This window comes from Convolutriloba macropyga, chromosome 9 (genome assembly GCF_964194025.1).
Source record: "Convolutriloba macropyga chromosome 9, txConMacr16.3, whole genome shotgun sequence".
NCBI classification, from domain to species: Eukaryota; Metazoa; Xenacoelomorpha; order Acoela; family Convolutidae; genus Convolutriloba; species Convolutriloba macropyga.
Window position 1 is genome coordinate 478,472 of NC_134476.1, and position 23,284 is coordinate 501,755.

The window sequence follows — 23,284 nt, forward strand, 5'->3', positions numbered from 1 at the left end:
CAGATTTCGCGCTCAAAATATTATCTTTATACAGTTTAACAAAAAGTGTTTTTCAATATAGTGAAGGACTTATTCAAATAAATTGAGCGCCTAAGTAGGAGTGGGAAAGTCCAAAAAAGTTCGAAATCAAAAGGAATTATCGTTCTGAGTGGTCTGAGGTTGAAGAACTTAACACGTTGTCAGGTTTCGTGCTCAAAATATTATCTTTATACAGTTTAACAAAAAGTGTTTTTCAATATAGTGAAGGACTTTTTCAAATAAATTGAGCGCCTAAGTAGGAGTGGGAAAGTCCAAATAGGTTCGAAATCAGAATGAATTATTGTTCTGAGTGGTCTGAGGTAGAAGAACTTAACACGTTGTCAGATTTCGCGCTCAAAATACTATCTTTATACAGTTTAACAAAAAGTGTTTTTCAATATAGTGAAGGACTTATTCAAATAAATTGAGCGCCTAAGTAGGAGTGGGAAAGTCCAAATAGGTTCGGAATCAAAAGAAATTATTGTTCTGAGTGGTCTGACGTAGAAGAACTTAACACGTTGTCAGATTTCGCGCACAAAATACTATCTTTATACAGTTTAACAAAAAGTGTTTTTCAATATGGTGAAAGACCTATTCAAATAAATTGAGCGCCTAAGTAGGAGTGGGAAAGTCCAAATAGGTTCGAAATCAGAATGAATTATCGTTCTGAGTGGTCTGAGGTAGAAGAACTTAACACGTTGTCAGATTTCGCGCTCAAAATATTATCTTTATACAATTTAACAAAAAGTGTTTTTCAATATAGTGCAGGACTTATTCAAATAAATTGAGCGCCTAAGTAGGACTGTGAAACTCCAAATAGGTTCGAAATCAAAAGAAATTATTGTTCTGAGTGGTCTGACGTAGAAGAACTTAACACGTTGTCAGATTTCGCGCACAAAATACTATCTTTATACAGTTTAACAAAAAGTGTTTTTCAATATAGTGAAGGACTTATTCAAATAAATTGAGCGCCTAAGTAGGAGTGGGAAAGTCCAAACAGGTTCGAAATCAAAAGGATTAATCGTTCTGAGTTGTCTGAGGTAGAAGAACTTAACACGTTGTCAGATTTCGCGCTCAAAATATTATCTTTATACAATTTAACAAAAAGTGTTTTTCAATATAGTGAAGGACTTATTCAAATAAATTGAGCGCCTAAGTAGGAGTGGGAAAGTCCAAATAGGTTCGAAATCAGAATGAATTATCGTTCTGAGTGGTCTGAGGTAGAAGAACTTAACACGTTGTCAGATTTCGCGCTCAAAATTTTATCTTAATAAAGTTTAACAAAAAGTGTTTTTCAATATAGTGAAGGACTTATTCAAATAAATTGAGCGCCTAAGTAGGAGTGGGAAAGTCCAAATAGGTTCGAAATCAGAAGGAATTATCGTTCTGAGTGGTCTGAGGTAGAAGAACTTAACACGTTGTCAGATTTCGCGCTCAAAATATTATCTTTATACAGTTTAACAAAAAGTGTTTTTCAATATAGTGAAGGATTTTTTCAAATAAATTGAGCGCCTAAGTAGGAGTGGGAAAGTCCAAATAGGTTCGAAATCAGAATGAATTATTGTTCTGAGTGGTCTGAGGTAGAAGAACTTAACAAGTTGTCAGATTTCGCTCTCAAAATACTATCTTTATACAGTTTAACAAAAAGTGTTTTTCAATATAGTGAAGGACTTATTCAAATAAATTGAGCGCCTAAGTAGGAGTGGGAAAGTCCAAATAGGTTCGAAATCAAAAGAAATTATTGTTCTGAGTGGTCTGACGTAGAAGAACTTAACACGTTGTCAGATTTCGCGCACAAAATACTATCTTTATACAGTTTAACAAAAAGTGTTTTTCAATATAGTGAAGGACTTATTCAAATAAATTGAGCGCCTAAGTAGGAGTGGGAAAGTCCAAATAGGTTCGAAATCAAAAGGATTAATCGTTCTGAGTTGTCTGAGGTAGAAGAACTTAACACGTTGTCAGATTTCGCGCTCAAAATTTTATCTTAATAAAGTTTAACAAAAAGTGTTTTTCAATATAGTGAAGGACTTATTCAAATAAATTGAGCGCCTAAGTAGGAGTGGGAAAGTCCAAATAGGTTCGAAATCAGAAGGAATTATCGTTCTGAGTGGTCTGAGGTAGAAGAACTTAACACGTTGTCAGATTTCGCGCTCAAAATATTATCTTTATACAGTTTAACAAAAAGTGTTTTTCAATATAGTGAAGGATTTTTTCAAATAAATTGAGCGCCTAAGTAGGAGTGGGAAAGTCCAAATAGGTTCGAAATCAGAATGAATTATTGTTCTGGGTCGTCTGAGGTAGAAGAACTTAACAAGTTGTCAGATTTCGCGCTCAAAATACTATCTTTATACAGTTTAACAAAAAGTGTTTTTCAATATAGTGAAGGACTTATTCAAATAAATTGAGCGCCTAAGTAGGAGTGGGAAAGTCCAAATAGGTTCGAAATCAAAAGAAATTATTGTTCTGAGTGGTCTGACGTAGAAGAACTTATCACGTTGTCAGAATAGAATAAAATACAGTCATTTATCATTTCTCTTTTATCATTTATAGTCATTTAGCGATTTATTATCCTTTGTTTTGTTTGGAGATAGAGTTTAAGCTTGGTTTTTTACCTAATGCTCTACTCAAAATTTCCTATAGTTGTTTGTTTGTAACTCCGCCTTAGCCGGTCCCCAGCCCGGTTGAGAGAAGGAGGAGGGGAACACACCCAAAACATACTGAAAAATCTCAAAAAGTTGTTCGTTAGTTCAACTGTAGATTTTTTCCGACAGTATTTAACCTATTTCAGCTCTCGAAACGTCCACTGATCAGACTAAAGTGCGTTCGAAACGTCCTCTGATCAGACTAAAAAGTCCGCTCATTTCGACCATTCCTCTCATTTATTGCTTTTTTCCCCTCAAATTCCGCTCAAAAATCCGCTCATTCCGACCATTCCTCTCATTTCTTGCATTTTTTTTCCGCTCAAATTCCGCTCATTTCTTGCATTTTTTATTCCGCTCAATTTCCGCTCATTTCTTGCATTTTTTATTCCGCTCAAAATCCGCTCAATTCTTGCTTTTTTTATTCCGCTCAAATTCCGCTCATTCCGGTCAAAAAAATGTAAGGGCTTTGAGAGGATTTTGCTAAACTGTCCGATCAAATTCCGCTCATATCTTGCATTTTTTTTTAGCTCATTCCTCGACCCGGTCACACACACACACACACACACACACACACCCTCACACATACATACACACCCCGAGAATCTCTTACCGATCATGTTAGACAAAAATATACACGAATATATCAATTACTCTTGAGAACCAGTAGTGCCCCCCCACCCCAGTCGTTACTGTAAAGACACATTATTGGGGTTGCTTTAAAGGAAAAGAGCCCGTCCGTCGTTCAGCAGAATGCACAAATATATAGGATAAATTGTACAATTCCACGTGAATAAGTTTAAAAGAACTGTATAACTTCTTCAGAAAAGTAGAAGGAAGGGCTTGTCTTTCCGCAGAGTTCAGTGTACATTTCTCCTGGAACTTGTTCTCCTATATCGGGTAGATCACCGTTCCTCCCATTGAGTTTGTAAATGCCATTATAATATTCATAGGAGCCCCAATTTTTGAGCGATTCAGGGCTATTCTCATCGACGACAAAAGTGACTCCCCCATCGAATGAAAAAGATATGAAGAACTTCTCAAATCCACCCTCGTCAATGAAACTGCTGAACGTGACTGACCTCTGAAAAACCAAGAGGGAACTACTTATGTTAACATTTTTATCCAGGCAATTATTTTAAAAACCTTCCAGCCAACAGCGAAAGGAAGGTTTTTAAAGTCGCCGTTGTGACTCGCAAGTTTATCAACATATGTTTTATCTATTTCAAATTTCATTCATGTTATTAACTTCATTGATTTAACGATTTTTCTCTCATGATATAAGTCTTTTCACTGACCCGAGTCACATTGAAAAATGAAAAAAGTTCAGGTACCAAGAAAGCAATTTGACAGTAGTGCGTTGAACTTGATAAAAAAGTAAGGGAGGCGAAAAAGTAGGCATTACATTTTGAGTACCACTAACTGAAGACTTTTGTTGATTAAAAGAGTAAATGGTGAAAATCGTTAATGGTCACTTTTGTTAGCCTTCCGATTCTTTTAAAAAGCTTCCTACAGCAGAACAACACTCCTACTGAGGATAACACATGGCTAAAAATCGAAAAAATATGGTCCCAATTTTTTTTTGCTTTAGAACCAATTTTTTTCTCGGGCCTAAACAGAATATTTCATTTCAACTTTAACAATTGAGAAGAGTTAAGTTGTTTTTTAAGATAAAAATACCTGAGCTTTATTTACTGTGCGTCATGAAAAAGCGCTAGGTGTAGCAACGGGTAGTTTTTATCATTTCTTACGAGTTTGCAAATATATGCAATTTTCGCCTTGGTTTGCAAAAATTTGCAAAATTGACCTTCAGAAGGGAAAATTTGCAACTATCTGCAAATTTGACATTAATCCCAAAAAATTTGCAAATATTTGCAAATTAGACATTACGTTTGGACTAGGGTTAGCAATAAGTTGGAGCCTTGAAAGACCCAACAATTCGTGAACGATATTTGGTGATTTTTTTTCATATAGTTTTTAATCTTTTCATAGGTAGCCTAATCCGTTCATTGAGCAGATTAGTGTTTCCAGACGACATAGCTTTTTTTAAATAGCAGTAGTTTTGTGTCCTCACCTCATCAATAAAAAAGCTATTTTTTCCGCTTAACCTGATGGTCTGTTTACTGTTTATGTTCCTTGATTGTGTACTTTTTCATTTCCGATTGTGGTCGTTGTTGTTGCAGCTTTCGTCTTTACCACGGTCTCTACTTCAATGTCAGCAATAATAATCGGATAAACTATTACTGTGCCCACTATTTCTTCCTTTGGTCACTCTATGAGTGTTAGTGTTGCCAGCTTGTACTCTTTTCACACTCTACAGGTCAAAAAACATATTAGTTCTTTGAAAGGGCAGTAAATGATTAGTTACTGCTGTTAATCTAGATTATAACAAAATCTTGATTTCAAATAAGTTGCGTTTCTTGGAATGAAAATTCTCTGTGGGATGAAAATTGCAAGTATGTTACAAGCTTTCAAACAATATATCATAAGATTGCTACTGCCCTATTGAGCTCCTTTCTTGAATAAAATTGTCGCTTTTTCTTCAAACTTGTTTCCTCTGACAACACGAAGCCGAAAATAATCTTCTTGTTTCTTCATTGACTGCTTTTTTAAATCGAGCTCTTCCATTTAATAAACTCAGGAAACTTTCACACAGAATGTGTTTGAAGTAGTTACTACGTGCTTTTCTGATGAAAATTGGAAAATAATGCTCTCCAATAGCTCAATCGTTTGTTGTAGCGTACATAACTCTTTCTCTGTCTCTCTCTAATCTATAAACTTTTTTCACGCTTTGGAAGAGAAAGATAAGAAGCTGTTAGCCAAGGTTAAACGAAGATGAATTTTGTGTGCAATTTTTGGATCAAAACTGCTAAATTGGCAAATTCTCTTTTTGTTGCCATTTCAAACCTTTCTTTCAAAAACCATGCGATTCAATTATTTTTCAAAATGGACAATCTGCTGCATGCCTACAGCTGATTTGCGGAAAATGATAGAAGATGTCTTCGGATAAATTCTTCTTAATTTTTTCTCTGTTGAATCAGGTTTTAATTAGCCTAAATAAAGCTATTATTTCTATGAATTACAGGCTTTTAAATTCTGAAAAATGAAGGACAACAAATTTCTAAGTTACTCTATAATAAGCAATTTGATGGCTGCAATTAGTGAAAACAGTTAAACACTGTAGAATGTAATTCTCAATGCCACTCAAACGAAGCTCTGTTATTTTTCACAGCAAGTGACCGTAAACATCAGTGTAAAGACCTTCACCAATGAATTTTTTTATTTACCAGATTTTTTTAGAAGAGTGCGGCCATTTGTGCAGCAAATCAATCAACATAACAAACCTTTAATTAACGAAACCGCAATAACAAAAGTTTGATCAGAAAAATAGTAGTTCCGATAACTTCCAATCTTGTTTAACTAGAATTACAAAGTCTAAGTGAAGGTTCCCCTCGGCTTCTTTTCTTCATCTACATTTCAATAGCTTGATCTATTTGATCTTGTCTACCACAAACTGGATGTGTCCGTATGACATTTTTGAAGAAACTAAAGCACTACTTTGGGTATCTTACTATTTTTACCTATAGTATTCTTTACTTCCCTTTTTTAGGCCGCTTTGTAGTTCGCCGGCATGTCATAATTGTCTCGATAGTAGAACACTGATTCAGCATAACCTTCGCAGACTACTACTTGCTTGATATCAGAGCCAATTGAACATGTACGAGTCAGAAAGGCATATTTAATGAGCAATGGATAAAACAGGGGTTCCAGCCACCAGCCCAATTTGTCTCATTCCCCCACTCGAATTCGGGAAAATGGGCCAAATCGATCTGTCGACTGGAACCCCTGTTTTATCCACTACTCTATATTCCCTCAAAATCTATCATTTCTTGTCTCACTTAGGGCAATCCACAGCCACCAGCCCGATTTGGCCATTCCCCTACTCGAATTCGGGAAAATGGGCCAAATCGATCTGTCGACTGGAACCCCTGTTTTATCCACTACTATACCCACAATCAAAAAATAAAATTGGCCCATTCTCCCTCATGAAATTCGTGAAATAGGCCAAATCAATAAAAATTAACCAAAAAAAGCCCAACCCCCACAATCGCGCACACCATGCGCACGCGCACAATTGCGCATACTCTCCCTACGCAGAATTATGCGCACCATGCGCTCTATTGCGCTTCACTTGATTTTTTTCAAAAAAATTTATCTATATTTATACTTTTGACTAACAATAAGGCTAATAATAGGGCTAAAAAATTTATAGATAGATTTGGCTAATAATAAGGCTAATAATAGGGCTAAATAATTTATAGATAGATTTGGCTAATAATTTATATATAGATTTGGCTAAAAATTTATAGATAGATTTGGATAATAATCTGAGAAGCAGTTCCTGATCTGAGAAGCAGTTGCTGATATGGTGAAAGATTTACCAATCTATTCTTCTAATAACTTATCTATAACTATACCTCTGGCTTTTAATTTGGAAACTATAATATAATATTTATAATCCTCTGGTTCTTCTTGAGAATGCATGTCTTTTGGCAAGTCTATATCTTTATGAGCATTTTTAATATTATTCCTTTACGCGCTAAAGCTGATAATAGAAGGACAATATTCAAACTTAACTTTTCTTGAATTACATTATTTACATATGGATTACTTCTTATCTAAAGATGTTGTTTGTTTTATAACCTTAAATTTACTTCAAATTTTATTTGTTATATCAAATTTGTTATCATCAAATGTGCATGGCATGCCACGAACGAAGTCCGTTCGCAGATTGCTATATGTGGTGTTGGGCTTGGGGCTGGGCTCGGGGGCTGGGCTCGGGGCTAGAATTAGAATTGGAAATAGAACTAGAATTAAACTTAGAACTAGACTTAAAGCCGCAACTAGAAGCAAGTTTGTTGATCCGCGAAGCGGCTTCGCCGACAAAAATTCCACTCAATGATCCATCCTCACTAATTTTATCCTTATGTTCTATTTTATAATGAAAAGCTTGAGTAAAAGGAGTTCCGCATTTATAATTACACTCTAAACATTCTACAACTATTTTTTATAACTAGCCAAAATTTCATTTTTACTATTCCAATTTAAAACTAACCACAATTTCAATTAAGGCTATAGTATAATCTATAGAGCAGAAAAACCTAGCTAAAGTTTCCTTACCTAACTTAATCAGAGTATTATATTTATATCTTTTATTTAAAATCATTTCATTTCTCAATCCGGCTTTATCCCCAACGAAATTCATAATTTCATCTCTAAATTTTTGATTTTTTTTATATAGATCACTTAAATCATCCAAACCCTTTTTGTTTAAAGTACCAGTCTCTGCGTTCATATATTCAGACGGAGTCCCATAACCATAATTGATTAATGTATTTGTTTTATTTAATACACTACTCGCATCCGCTGCTACAGGTGCAGCAGTTTTTACTGTTGTATCGGAATACATAAAATTATATATCATAAGGCATGTGCCCGCAATTCCACCTAAGCATGATAGTATCCTTAAACCATTAGCTTTAATTGTGAATTTTAATACCTCTTGATGTAAGGAGTTTATTAAAATAGAACTGATAATTGTATGTTCTAATAGTATTTCTATCTGTAGCATTAATCATTAGTGGTTTCAAATAATCTATAAGTTTATTTACCTCATCATTTTCTAATTTGTCTTTTAAATTAAGAGCTTTTAAGTTTCGGAAGCCAAATCTCGAGTCATATATCATAGTTCTATTTCTATCAATAATAATAAAAGTTTTCTCTTCCTTATTATATTTAATCATATCATAACGAAGTTCATAAGACATTCCATCTGTACAATTATAATAGCTACTATTTGAGTCATTTCTTACTTCATAGAATTTATGTTCACATTTATTTATTTCATTAAAATTTTTAAATAGATCAGCCCCATTATGAGTTGTTAAATAAACAGTATCGGAACTCATTCTAGCTGTATTGATTGTCTGGGCTGGTTTAAGACACATTACAATCATTTGAATATTATGATGTCTTCCTTCTGTAAAAAAATAAGCTTTATTTTTATTTAACTTATCACCCATATCATCAAGAATAATTACACTATCTCGAAAGAAATGCATGTTTTTTGATGTGGTCATATTTATATCACACATATTGAAATCACTATAGGGCATTCCAGTTTCTGGATTGATACAATCTCTTTCTTCTTTACATACTGTGATTATGATTTTGCTATCTTGATTTTGATTTTGATTTGGATCTTGATCTCGGTCTTGATCTTGATGGGTCTCCCACCATGCTTCGCCAGCGTCATCTTGGAATAACTTCAAGTATTGGCTAACAAAATAAGTCTTTCCCGTACCAGTACCACCATAAACAATAGTATGTAATGGTGACCTTTCATATTCAAATCTAATTACACTTTTGTTTATAAATCCAACAAAGCTTTCTTCTAGTTTTGTATATTCACTCGGTTTTGAATCATTTACTATATAACAAAACATAATTTTGAAAGTAAAAATAAAAATTGCATAACCCCATTTTTATCATATGATTGCTTAAAATGCTTATCCTATCATTTGAGAAATTCAATGATAAATTTGATCATAAAGCTATGAGTAATATCAGAATAGAAGATATAGGTAAAGATATAAGTCTAAAACCAACAGAAATAATAATGAAAGATGAGAAACCAGATAGTTTCGCCGATCCCAAATTCAACATTATTGTAAATCTACATCCAACTAAGGGTACCCGTTTGGTTTTAGTTATGAGAAGAGAAGATGGTCCTGTGTATTACTTTGATAGTTTTGGTGTTAAAACCCCACCATTATTCCTAGAAGAATATGTTAATCTAGGCTCTAATGAGAGAATACAACAACATGATGAATCTTTTTGTGGGATTATTGTTTATAAATGATCTACCTTATTGATTGATAAACGATTTAGAATAAAGAGTGCTCTTTATAATCTAATTAATCAAGTTAAATGCCCCGGGATGTATGATGAGTGTTTATGTTTTTGGTGGTAAAGGGTCTCACCCACAGCCTACGGCTGATGACAATGTTAATGATAATGTTGATAACATTGATAGTGAATATGAGATTGATATCTATCTACTTAGAGAAAAGCCACCAAGAGTAAAGCCAAGCAGGGTATCCCCTTCGCAGATTAATTTTAATGATAGTCTACAATCATGGCTAGATAATGATAACATAATTGTCAATGTCTCATTCCGAGAAAACTTCAGATGTGTAATAGCTTGTCCTAGTGAATGTGGAAACACGTTCCTATTAAAGAATCTATTTTTGAGTTGTATACCGTTTGATAGGTTATATATCTTTGGTCCTACTGGTGATCAATATGAAGGTTTAAAGTATGAAGACATAGAGTTTATTAAAGAAATAAAAGATTTACCCTCTCCCGATCAACTACCTAAAGATATAAAGATACTAATGATATTTGATGATGTTTGGAGTAAGGAACCAGTTATTAATGAATACTTTTGTAGAGGTAGACATAGTAATTTTAATATGATATATCTTAAACAAAGTACATTCTCGGCAGATAGACAGAATGTTAGAGAGAATTCTAATCTATTTATTTTCTTTGAACAAAGAGGTAGAGCTACCACGGCTATATATCATGATTTCTTTAATAGAGCAGAACTTAGGTATGATGATAGTAATAAATGTGAAAAAGTATGGTAAGAGCCTTTTAATTACATCCTCATTGAGAAATCTAAAAAACAGAAATATTAATGGAAACCTAAGAATTAGTTGGGATTGGAGATTTTTAAAGTTTAATTTTTTTTATGACTAAGTCTAAGTCTATGACTAAGTCTAAGTCTAAGTCTACGACCTTGACTATGACTATGACTATGACTATGACTATGACCAAGACTATGACTATGACTAAGTCTAAGTCTATGACTAAGTCTAAGATATTGTGTAAGTATAAGTCTAAGTATAAGTATAAGTCGATGACTAGATCTATGACTAAGTCTATGAGTAAGTCTATGAGTATGTATAAGTCTATGACTAAATCAAATGCAAAGTAAAACTCTATACATCACCATTGAAATCACTTGGTCTTCCCTGCTCATCTTTAATTAGAAATTCAATATATTCTATTCTATCCTTTGTTTTCTTTTGATATGAGATATTAGTTGGTATAATATTTATCAAGTAACCCGGTGGTTCAGTTAGAGTAAAAGCATATAGTATGTCTGTGTTATTACCATTACCTTTAACACCTGATATATCATTACAGAGGATTGTAATGGTACTAAAACCCATAATATCAATAATCTTTTGAGATGTATATTTGCCTGGTTTATAAAGTATTTTTCTAAATCCTAGTAATGATGCTATTGAGTTTTCTACCTCAAAGCTAAGTTCGCCTTGTTTGTTTTCCATAATAAATTTCATTGTATTCTTATCGGGTTCTATTATAAAGTTCTTCTCAGTTTCTTCTTTTATTTATTCTGCTATTTCAGTTAAATCGTATGCACCTGATGTAATTGTTGAATATAACAATGGGTTTGCTTTATAATTATAATTAAGAACAGATTTATTGTTTGAGATAGGAGGTTCTGCCAAAGCACTGTCGTTGTCTATAACCGTACTAGCATATAAAAATTGATTATTCCTTCTATTCACATTAAACACTGAGTTATAAACCGATAATCCAATAAAACCAAATTTTGTTCTATTAAGTATAGGTTCACTAAAGTTAATTTTTTCTGTTGGTTTTATCATTCTAAAGTTAAGTGTGTGTTCTTCTCTAGTTGTAGATAGAACTTCATGTATCTTTTGTAGTTCATATAAGATTAAATTAACGGAGAAGTCGCTTCGTGGATCAGTCATTTTTTAACTATAAAAATGGACTTTAATTTGGATACAACTTTTGGAAACAAGTAAGATTATAAAATATAAACCAAATAATCTAGCAACGATGAATACGGTTAATACTAAAATTAATACCATTCTCAATAGAGAAGAGATTCATTTAAATATACACGATTCATATCTAGAGATAGAGTTTGTTGTATCAGATAATTCCGGTGATGTATTGGCAAATAATGATAATATCAGATTAGTTAATTATCATAAGATTGCATTATTTAGTTCAGTTAAGCTTGATACTAGTGGTGGTATGAATATTGAATATATAGATCATTGCCATCCTAAACTATTAATTTATAAGATATTAACTAGTACTGATGAGGAACATTAGAGTGGTTTTCTTACAAATCAAGTTAATAGAGATAGTCAACTTACAAGTGATCATGCTGCTGACGAACGAGGTCATATGTATATGATGGTTAAGATGAGTGATCTATTTGGGTTTCTTAATGATTTAGAAAAGATTATATATGGGTTAGGATTTATAATATTAACAAGAAATAATAATGATAGAGCTCTATCTAGAGTTAATGCTCGTGCTGATGCAGTAGCTAATGATGGTAATATAGAAACTACAGATATTTTGTGGTGTGTACCTAGTATTGATCCTAATAATGATAATAGAATTATTGTACAGAAAGGGTTAAATAAAAAGAATAATATTGATTTTAGTTTTTATGAAATAAAGACATTTTATAAGAATATACCCGATGCTACTAACTTCTTATTTGATTTAGGTATGTAAAGTGGTATGGAAAAACCACAATATATAATAATTGGTTATGAACATAATAATGTTAATTGTCAAACTCATGACGCAAATACATTTGATATAATTAATGTTACTGAATGTTATTGTAAGATTGGTAGTGAATTTTATCCTGAGGATAGAATGAATATTAATTATGGTACTGATAATTGTAAGGAGGTTTTTAAAGAGAGTGTTAACTTTAATAAAAATTATAACGGATTACCTCTTAATAATAAACCATATAGAAATCATAGAACATTCAAAAGTAGTTATAGAATATATGAATTCGATACTAGATATCAAAATGATCATTCAGGCCCTCAACCAATAAAACTTAATTTTAAATTTAGTGCTGCAGTTGCAGATTGTTTTTGTCATGCATTAGTATTAACTAGAGAGGCTATAAGTGTTAATAGCAATGGTAATAAGATGGTTGATATTATATCTTAGTTTTATCTTAGCTATATCTAATAGTATAAGTATAGATATAGTTAATAATAATAGTATAGTTATAGTTCTAGCACTGGTCAATGTTATAGCTAATGTCATAGACAAACTATTTCCTATTAAAACCTTAAGCATAAATAATATCTGGTTTCTTTTTATACTCTAGAGACAGTCCTTTAGCTTCAAGTTCAGTTTTGAGCTTAGGCTTAGTCTTAGCCTTAGGTAATGGTTGAGGTTTAGGCTTTGGCTCGGGTTTAGTCTTAGCTAATGATTCAATATTAAAGGGATTATAGTTTTTAACTTCCATTTTTTTATATATAGAAATATGAGTAATTTAATAAGTTTAAAACTAATTCATATTGTGTTGATGGTAGACATTATAGTGGTACTAATTGAATTCGAGGGGTTGTCACAGCTAAAGGAATTAAGATGTTAAAGGAATCCTGTGCTAAGTGTAGAAGAAATAAGTCATTGACTGTCTGTGATGCAAAAACAGAAGCTGAGGGATTGTAAGATTTCTTTAAAATTGTTGGTAAAGCTACTGTTATCTTTGGAAAGAAAGTTGCTAATAATCCAGTAAGAGCATTAGAAATAGCAAGTAAAATAGAAGTGCAGCTGCAAGAAGACACCCAAGATCTGCTTTATCAGCCACACTTGATTTATTTAAGTTTGCAACTACCGGTGAAGGTATAATAGTAGTCTGAATGGTAGAGGGTTATATTTAGGTACAAAGAACAGATAATTAATTATATTAGAGTTTAAACATTAGAGTTTAAATATAACTATAACTATGATTATAGCTATGGGTATATTTATGACTAGATATATCTAGTAGTAAATAATAATACTAACATTATTTTTACTGAACATACTATTATAAACAAACACTAATACCTTTAGTTTAAAAAAATACTGAGCTTGTTTTTTTCATCTACGGAGTTGCGGCTTCGCCGATTCCTCTTTTATTCTTCATATACCTCAACTAATTCATTATACTCATCGTTATCTTTTTTATTATCAATCATAGATTTAGAATATAGTTTATTAAACTTGTCACTAAACTGTTTACTTAAAATATACATTTGTGAATACTTTATAATTTTATTCCTTAATTTAGTGTTAATTGTTTTTGATAATGAACCACAAACAAATGCTAAAGCAAAAGCTGTAGGTATAGAATAAGGCAAGCCCATACCCATTATTGCAACTGATGTTGATGTTGAAGTTTTTGCTACTGATGATAATAGTATTTCTGTTATCTCAGCTACGTTAATGTAATTTTTATATCTACTTAACTTCTTATTATAGTTATTAGCTTCAGTTTCATAATAGTTTCTAATATCTTTTATATTAATAATATTATTATTTATTTTATTATTGGCCAGGATTTTATCAGTGATGTATTGTTCTGAGAAGGAGTTGATCTGCGAAGCGGCTTCTCTGATATTGGGATAAAGTAAGGGTGCACTGTCTTGCATGTTCTTGCATGTTCTTTGTTGTCTAGTTTACTTTCTAATAATATAGCTATTATATATTGTACTATTTTCTTTTCATTCTTTGTAACGGCTTCATCAAGAGCAGAATTAATCTTTTTATTAAGTTCTCGAAATTTTTTAGACCAGTAGTGAACATATCATCTAGGTGAATAATAGTAATATTCTGATTAAACTTATTATTATCAATCTCTGGTTTTAATTGAGAGATGGTATCACTAGCAACTTTATTACGAAAGTTAACAGTATTTGTAACTTCATATGCGGATTTAATAAACTCATTAATTAGCTCTTCATTAACTTGTATTTTGTTTAGTTGTAAGCTTTTAGTTGTAACTGTATCAAAGGCACCCTTTCTTAGTTCAGTTATATTTTTAGTTAAAATGTCTATTTTATTAGAAGAGGATAATAAGTTTTTGTCACAACACTCATTATCAGTTATGGGTGGGTGTAGAAATGTAATTTTATAGGTATCTTTCATGTCAATACTATCGTTATCTTGTAAGAATAATTGACGGGCCTTTTTTGTTGTTAGAATATTGGTTATTGCTGATCCGAAGTGGATTCCCCGATTGTTGTTTAGCCTGAATGAATCTATTTCTTGTCATCTTTGTATTTGTTTACTGAAAGAACTGTATTTAATGATTCCAAAACCTTATTATTAGATTCAAAATCAAACTCGGATTTTAATAGTTCCTGTTCGTAGTATTTACCTACTATTACCCCTTCATTCAAAACTTATATCTTATATGTTGGCGGTTGTGTTTTTAAAACTTTATTAACTTTAAATAATTCTCTATTCCAATTAGAAGTGTATCCTTTTGAAAAGATATAACGTTTATCAGCATTCCTGACATAATCACCGACTTTAAGTTTTGGTTTAATCTTAATAGAAGTAGATATAATATATCTAACTTTATCAGGATTATTAGAAGTATCAACAGGTGTCATATTAAATGTTGAATGGACGTTATTACATATGTTACAACAGCATCATTTAATATATAAACCCAATTACCATCACCATTGATGAATATTGGTTTATTAATTATGTGTAATAATCTTCTTTTAAATCTCTTTATGAAAACAGCCTTTAAATAGCTATAAGTAGCATATATTTCGGCTTCATTTTCTATAAGTAGAGATTTAGATGTTTTAATGTAAAACTCACTACCTCTATCTATCCATAACTTTTCTGGTTTTCTATGTACACCGGAAACTTTTTGGAACCATTAATTATAGACAAAGCAGATTTATTCTTCAATGGAATAGCCCATGCATATTTTGTGAATATATCTAGAGCTGTTTATAAAAACATATAATCATTATTGTATTTACATAGAGATGACTTATCAATTAAATCAGCTGACCAAGTATCATCTTTATATAGTGGTTTTTTTCTTTCTCTTCTAAACTTTGTTATTTGAGGACTGAATACTTCTTTACCTAGTAGTTGTTGTTTTTCCACCATTATTTATTATTAAAAACAAAATTGCCTTGATGATCTATATTAATAATATTCATAGATAAGGTTTGTTCAGATATATTTAACATTTCATCATATAATCCATCATGCCCAGCTTTTGTTTCTGTATAAGTAATTCTAATCTTTCTATTAAGTTGTTGGGGTTGGCTTTGGGGAACCAAGGAGACCCTTGCTAAGACCACTAGCTTCTATTTGTTTATCAGTCTCGTAATCAGTTTTTTCCTCTTCTTCTTCTTCTACCACCCCTTGTTCATAATCACTAGTATCACGTCAATATGTTTCATCTTCACCGGAGGTTGGTCTTGAAACAACCTCAGAAGTAGGTCCCACGATACTAGCCAGTATTCTTCTTATAAAATTTGATCTGTTACTTGTAGTATCTCTTCTTTGTTTATAACCAATATCCTTTAGAAAATGTTTTATTTTGTTTTCATCAGCTTTTATATCTCTTTCGGTTACGTCTTTATTAGTAATAAACATAAGGATACCCTTAAAAAAGCATAGACTTTAACTTTCATTTTTATACCATCAGGTACTAGAGATACATCTATACCATTTAATTGAAATTTGTTTGGATTTGGATCTACTGATTTTATTTTGAATTGTTTATTTGTTTGTTTACCCAATCGTAGCAAAATATCAATCATATCATTGTCTACAGAAAATGTTTTGCCTCTATCATCTTTTATTGTTACAGCTGGAATAGGTTTGGGAGCTAAAAGAGCAGCTCGTTCATCAAGAAAACTTTTTTGTTGATGGTGCCATAGACTCTTTGAAGCACTAGTATTAATGTCTAATACGGCTAACGTTTTGTTTTGTTGCTTCACTATTGGTTAGTAATGCGTCACCATTAGTATATAAAGTTTCAATTAAAGGATCAAATAACTATTCTATCTCACCATATTATTCTCGTTGTCTTAATTTATGTTCTAATCCATTTCTTCTGTTTTGTTATTCTAGACTGTTTAATTTTATATATTTTTCTAGCATAGTCTTTTTTATAGCTCATTATATAGTTTAATTGCTGCCTTAATTATTACTCTCTCATCATTAATGGTTATTTCTAGAATATTTTAAGTTAGTTAGTCTTTGTCTAAATCTAACGAAGCAACATTTATTTTTTTACTAGATCTCTTTTGACTAGATATAGATTCTCATCATGAGGATAGCTTTTAATATTACTTACGTAAAATCTTTTATCGTCAAATGTGTTTAGACAAATCTTACTTGTTCTTGTTGTTGTCATGTTACCATAAACTTTCTGTATTCTACATTCATCTAAAGATCTCTGTGTGTTATACATTAATGCATTATAATACTCTTCTTGTTTAGCATTGTTACAATTCTATATTCATTTCTCTGTAGTTTTATTTGGGTAATCTTTAAAGCTGTATGTCTTTGGTGACAGGGCTATAAACTCTTTTATTATTCTACTTCGCAATTCAAGTTTGAATTTGCCAGGTGTTTTATTATCAGTTTTGATTGGTGGTTCTAGATTGGATAGATCCATGTGTTCGTCGGGTACATTACCCTCCAACACTTAATACGAAAATATCAGTATCTCTATATTGGAGCTGTAGATCTTTGAGAGATGGTTGAAGAATATTATAGAATACATCATAAATGTGTAATATACTTACTTCTAATATAGTAACACCTACATATACTGGAGAATCATATCTTTTTTCTTTTTATATTCAATTTAGCTATAATCCTTATATCCAGTTATAATATTAAATGTTGCTTATTTTTACCCCCATCTTAACATAGAACTTTAACATCCTATAATGAACCATACATTCTAATTTGTTGTTTTGATCTAAGATTAATTTCTCTGTTCTCGCCTTACATGTTTCTTTTTCTCTATCGGTGAAGCTGCTTCGCAGATAGCCTAATTTATTATCCTTTATCTTTCTTTTATTAGGAAACAATGTTTGTTGCTCTGTTCCATCTTTACAACTATTAGTATAATTATTATCACAAACTATGTAGTAACCATGATCACTAACATCTGGAGTATTTAATATTTCAACTAGAGATGTGCTAAAGTACTCAAAGCCCTTATAAGGTAGCTTTTGCATCATGGCATAGCCGTTTAGGTTGTTTGCTTCTATGTACCAGATCTGCGAAGCAGTTTCCCTGATTGACCTCTTACTAATATATCTATCACCCATTATTCCACTTTGCTTCAACGAAATCATCTAGCGACTGTTTATCTTGTAATTTATCTAATGTAACACTACTTCACATTAACCAACTATCAAAACTATAACCCGGGAGACTTTCATAGTGTAGCGGGTTGAGACTGAATTCTTTCATACTTAATTTAACACATTCATTCATGCAGTAGTCTAATATTTCCATATCATTCTGTAAATACTCTATAGTTAGATCTTTACCAGTTTTATGACTGTTATCTTTATTAAAGATATCGACTTCTTCTTGTGTTGGTAAATTATTATATAGTGAGGGTTTGAAGTCTTCTATATTTAGATTACCTATAAGATTATCCAAGTCATCTAAACCAAAGTGTTCATATGGATATAATGTTTTAGTTTTACAATGATATATCTTTGCCATTTGATCTAGAGGCATAGCTAAGAAATCAACACTATCTAAAAATTTAAGACAACCAATGCTAAACATATTAGACTTACCAGCAGGTAGTGGTATCTTATCTACTTTTTTATCATTATTCTGAATAAAGAGTTCACCATATAGTATTTTGAAATCATAGCCGGAGCCATTATGGAGTATTACAGGAATGTTTTGTTGTTTGTAACTCATATTACACATTTTACATGCGGGACCTCTATATTTACCAGTTTCATGACAGTGATCTTTTACTTTTTTAATACATGTTTTGCTGCATACATGGCAAGTGTTATTGGTTTCATGATATAGTTTATCTTCTTTATTAAATATAATCTTTTCATTACGCTTGAAATTTTTCCTTGTTTCTGTTTCTAATAGATCACTAGCAAATCTTTTGATACAGTCCAAACCAAAGTAGTGTTTGAAATTACTTTGCCAGATGTAACCCACCCCTATTGGTATGTATTCAGCTATTACATATTTGCAGTCATTAGATGAGACGTTAACAATGCAAAATTCTATATCAGCCGTTATAATATTTTTTTTTATTCTGACGTTCATGTTCATTTATAAAAGTTATCTTACCAGAATGTTCAACGTAACACAAAATTAGAATTGGAATGAGATAATGAATAAAAACAACATTTTTTTTAAAAAAAATTGAAAATGGGAACTTTTAACCCAATATATAGAATGGTAACCTTTGTCCCACAATTAAAATGGAAGATCTTTTTTTAAAAAAATGGAAATTAGATCTTTTATTCGAACTCTATAAAAGAAAGGGAATTAAGGTCCAATCTAAATCATATCAACAGGAAGCGTTTCGATATAGATTGCTGCCCTTTTATTCTTTTGGTGCCCACTTTAACGGAAAAACACTGCAATTTATCGCAAAATCATAGGAGGCGTTTCAATATTTGGTTCAGTTTCGTTAAATTTCCTTTGGGAGAGCAATTTGATTGAAGTAATTCCTCCAAGCAATTCAAATATACTCATTCTATGTCTGTCTTGTTTTTCCCATTTATTTATTATAAATTGAAATTCCATCCAACATTTATCTTTAGAACCCTAAAGCTTTGCTTGCTCCGAACTAGACGTCGAGTAAAACTTGGCGCGACCAGTGAGGCCTTGGCATGGAAAAGGCTAGTAAACTATATGCTTTAAAAAAAATTTAACTAAAGTCTGTTCTCGATGCAAAAACTTCAGAGGCAATCCAAGTTGACTCAAAGTTTTTATTCAACAAAATACATGTTTAAGGATAGTGATGAAATCTATTCGTTGACTGAGAGAGATAATTTTTGGCACAAAATTGAATTTAATAACGATATGAACGATGCTGTGAAAACTTTTGCTTAAAAATTTGTTGTCTAAATAAAATTGTTCCCCTAAACGAGAAAAATTCATTTAGACTCTTCTATGTCTCCTGATTTCTGTGATAAGAGTTGTTTAGAAAAATTGATCTTAGAGCATTGCGGAACTTTATTTGCTGCCTTTCTTCTCCTGAAATTTTTTATTCAAATTACTCAAGCCCTAATAATACATAAAATAACCAGAGCTGATGTTAACTTTGGCAAATAAATGTCCTTTTTGCCGCTTACACTATTATATTTGCGTCTATAACAACTTCCTTTTTTAAAAATGAAACAACCCATCAAGCATGTCCAGATGATGCTGAGCATTTAGTGACCTACCCTTGTAAAAAAACCCAATTTCACTTGTATCCACAAATAGCAAAACGAATCTGCAGTGCAATTGGAAGCGCTGGAGAGGAAACCCATACTGTTTTGCAGAACAACATTGGAGATAATCCAAACTCAGCCGTACACAATTAATAAACAAGCAAAAGTATCATAAAGCGAAACAGAATAAAGTTACAAAATACTAATTTGCGTTAAACATAACATTCTATATAGAATTATGTTACTTTTGGAAGTTAGGAAGGTTTCCCTGTATGCTACTTTATGCTACTTTTCAGGTTTTGGCGCAAAAAAACAGAGGGACTTTCATCCAATCGGTTTTTACCAAATTTTCTCCCATCAGCTGTATATTACTAGAGGCCTAATCTGTCTCCCAGTGGTTTCTTAACAGCTGTCGCGCTAAACGAACAACGCGTTTTAAATCATCGGCAGCAAGAGCAGTGCATAAAAATTGAGAATAAGCACATGCGAAGAGTAAATTCTGAGAAAGTTTTCAATGGGTCGGCTGTACAAAAAATCAAAAAAAAATATCCAATTAATCCTACTATTTTTGTGTCCTATAGTCCTTAGAGCAAATTCCAACAGATTTTGGAAAATTGGTTTCTCAGCTGAAAAGTTGTAATCCCCCCCCCCCCCCCCCCCCCCTCGTATTACTTACTACACAGCTATGTAAACTAATTCTATAGGATATGACGGTATAAATTAAGTGCGTGTTTATTGTGATGTTTGGTATATTGGATATCACTGGACCAATTTGAAATATCACAACTCTTCATAGAAAAACAAAAAGTAAACAAAAAATGAATTAGCATTTTTAAATCCATAAATGTGACTTTGTGCTTCTTTTCCATCATAACACTTACAAATAAAATGACCTTCCGACAGGTCATGATACCAAATAGATATGTGATTTTTGAATAAATTTAGTAACTGTGGTTTGTCAATTAACCATCTGGGTTGATCAATTTGACGTCTTAAAAAAGCATTTGCTAAAAAAATTTTGTTTTTGTATTTTTTTTAATTTCTTCAGATTCATCATTGAGATGAAGTATTTGCTTAATTATACGACAGTCCTATTTTATCAACTGTTTAGCGAAACAACAATTAAGTTTTTTTTTGGGGGTTTGTACTAAAACAAAATGTTAAAAAAGAAAAGAGGAAAATTTGTCCGAAATTAAAAAGGGACGTTTTATCCCAGGAAGAAAAAGAGATCTTTCATCTCACTGTAGGTTGTGTTGATATGTTAATAAAAAAATCGAAAATGTTTTGAAAACTTTATCTTACCATAATGTTCAACGTAACACAAAATTAGAATTGGAATGAGATAATGAAGAAAAACAACGTTTTTTAAAAAAAAATGAAAATGGGAAATTTTAAGCCAATACATAGAATGGTAACCTTTGTCCCAAAATTAAAATGGAAGATCTTTTAAAAAAAATGGAAATGAGATCTTTTCCAACTCTATGAAAGAAATGGAAATGAGGTCCAATCTAAATCATATCAACAGGAAAGGTTTCGATATAGATAGCAGCTTTTTTAATCTTTTGGTGCCCAATTAAACAGAAACGCACTGCACTTCAACGCAAAAAAAAACATATTTAACTAAAGTCTGTTCTCGATGCAAAGATTTGGGAAGTAATGCAAGTTGACTCAAAGTTTTTGTTTTACAAAATACAAGTTTAGGGATAGTGATGAAATCTATTCGTTGACTGAGAGAGATAAATTTTGGCTCAAATTTAAATTTAATAACGATATGAACGATGCTGTGAAATCTTTCGCCTTAAAATTTGTTCTCTAAAAAAATTGTTCCATATTGAACCATATTGTTCAACGTAACACAAAATTAGAATTGGAATGAGATAATGAAGAAAAACAACGTTTTTTAAAATAAAATGAAAATGGGAAATTTTAAGCCAATACATAGAATGGTAACCTTTGTCCCAAAATTAAAATGGAAGATCTTTTAAAAAAAATGGAAATGAGATCTTTTATTCCAACTCTATGAAAGAAATGGAAATGAGGTCCAATCTAAATCATATCAACAGGAAAAGTTTCGATATAGATTGCAGCTTTTTTAATCATTTGGTGCCCAATTAAACGGAAACGCACTGCACTTCAACGCAAAAAAAACATATTTAACTAAAGTCTGTTCTCGATGCAAAGACTTCGGAAGTAATGCAAGTTGACTCAAAGTTTTTGTTTTACAAAATACAAGTTTAGGGATAGTGATGAAATCTATTCGTTGACTGAGAGAGATAAATTTTGGCTCAAATTTAAATTTAATAACGATATGAACGATGCTGTGAAATCTTTCGCCTTAAAATTTGTTCTCTAAAAAAATTGTTCCCCTAAACGAGAACATTTCATTTAGACTCTCCTATTTCTCCTGATTTCTGTGATAACAGTTGTGTAGAAAAATTTGGTTACACAATATTGATCTTAGAGTATTGCTGAACTTTATTTGCAGCCTTAAGTGCGTGTTCATTGTGATGTTTGATATATTGGATATCACTGGACCAATTAGCAAGATCACAACTCTACATAGAACAACAAAAAGTAAACAAAAACTGAATAAGCATTTTCAAATCAATAAATGTGACTTTGTGCTTCTTTTTTTTTCATAACACTTACAAATAAAATGACCTTGCGACTGGTCATGATACCAAATAGATATGTGATTTTTAAATAAATTTCGTAACTTTGGTTTGTCAATTAACCATCTGGGTTGATTAATTTGACGTCTTAAAAAAGCATTTGCTAAAAAAATTTTGTTTTTGTATTTTTTTTTTTAATTTCCTCAGATTCATCATTGAGATGAAGTATTTGCTTAACTAAACGACAGTCCTATTTTATCAACTGTTTAGCGAAACGACAATTAAATTTAAAAGTTAGTTTTTGGGGTTTGTACTAAACAAAAATGTTAAAAGAGAAAAGAGGAAAATTTGTCCGAAATTAAAATGGGACGTTTTATCCCAGGAAGAAAAAGAGATTTTTCATCTCACTATAGGTTGTATTGATATGTTGATAAAAAAATCGAAAATGTTTTGAAAATTTTATCTTACCATAATGTTCAACGTAACACAAAATTAGAATTGGAATGAGATAATGAAGAAAAACAACGTTTTTTGAAAAAAAAAATTGAAAATGGGAAATTTTAAGCCAAAACATAGAATGGTAACCTTTGTCCCAAAATTAAAATGGAAGATCTTTTAAAAAAAAAATGGAAATGAGATCTTTTATTCCAAC

At 31.6% G+C, this 23,284-nt stretch overlaps 1 protein-coding gene across 1 annotated transcript in view; it reads right to left on the reverse strand.

Annotated features, from left to right (window-relative positions):
- Positions 1-3,294: 3,294 nt before the first annotated feature.
- Positions 3,295-23,284, reverse strand: part of LOC142345915 (uncharacterized) — a 171,232-nt gene continuing 151,242 nt past the window's right edge. The window contains exon 10 of the mRNA XM_075398365.1: positions 3,295-3,744. Within this exon, the coding sequence (XP_075254480.1) occupies positions 3,460-3,744 (285 nt within the window). The 3' untranslated portion in view covers positions 3,295-3,459. The remainder of the gene's footprint in view (positions 3,745-23,284) is intronic.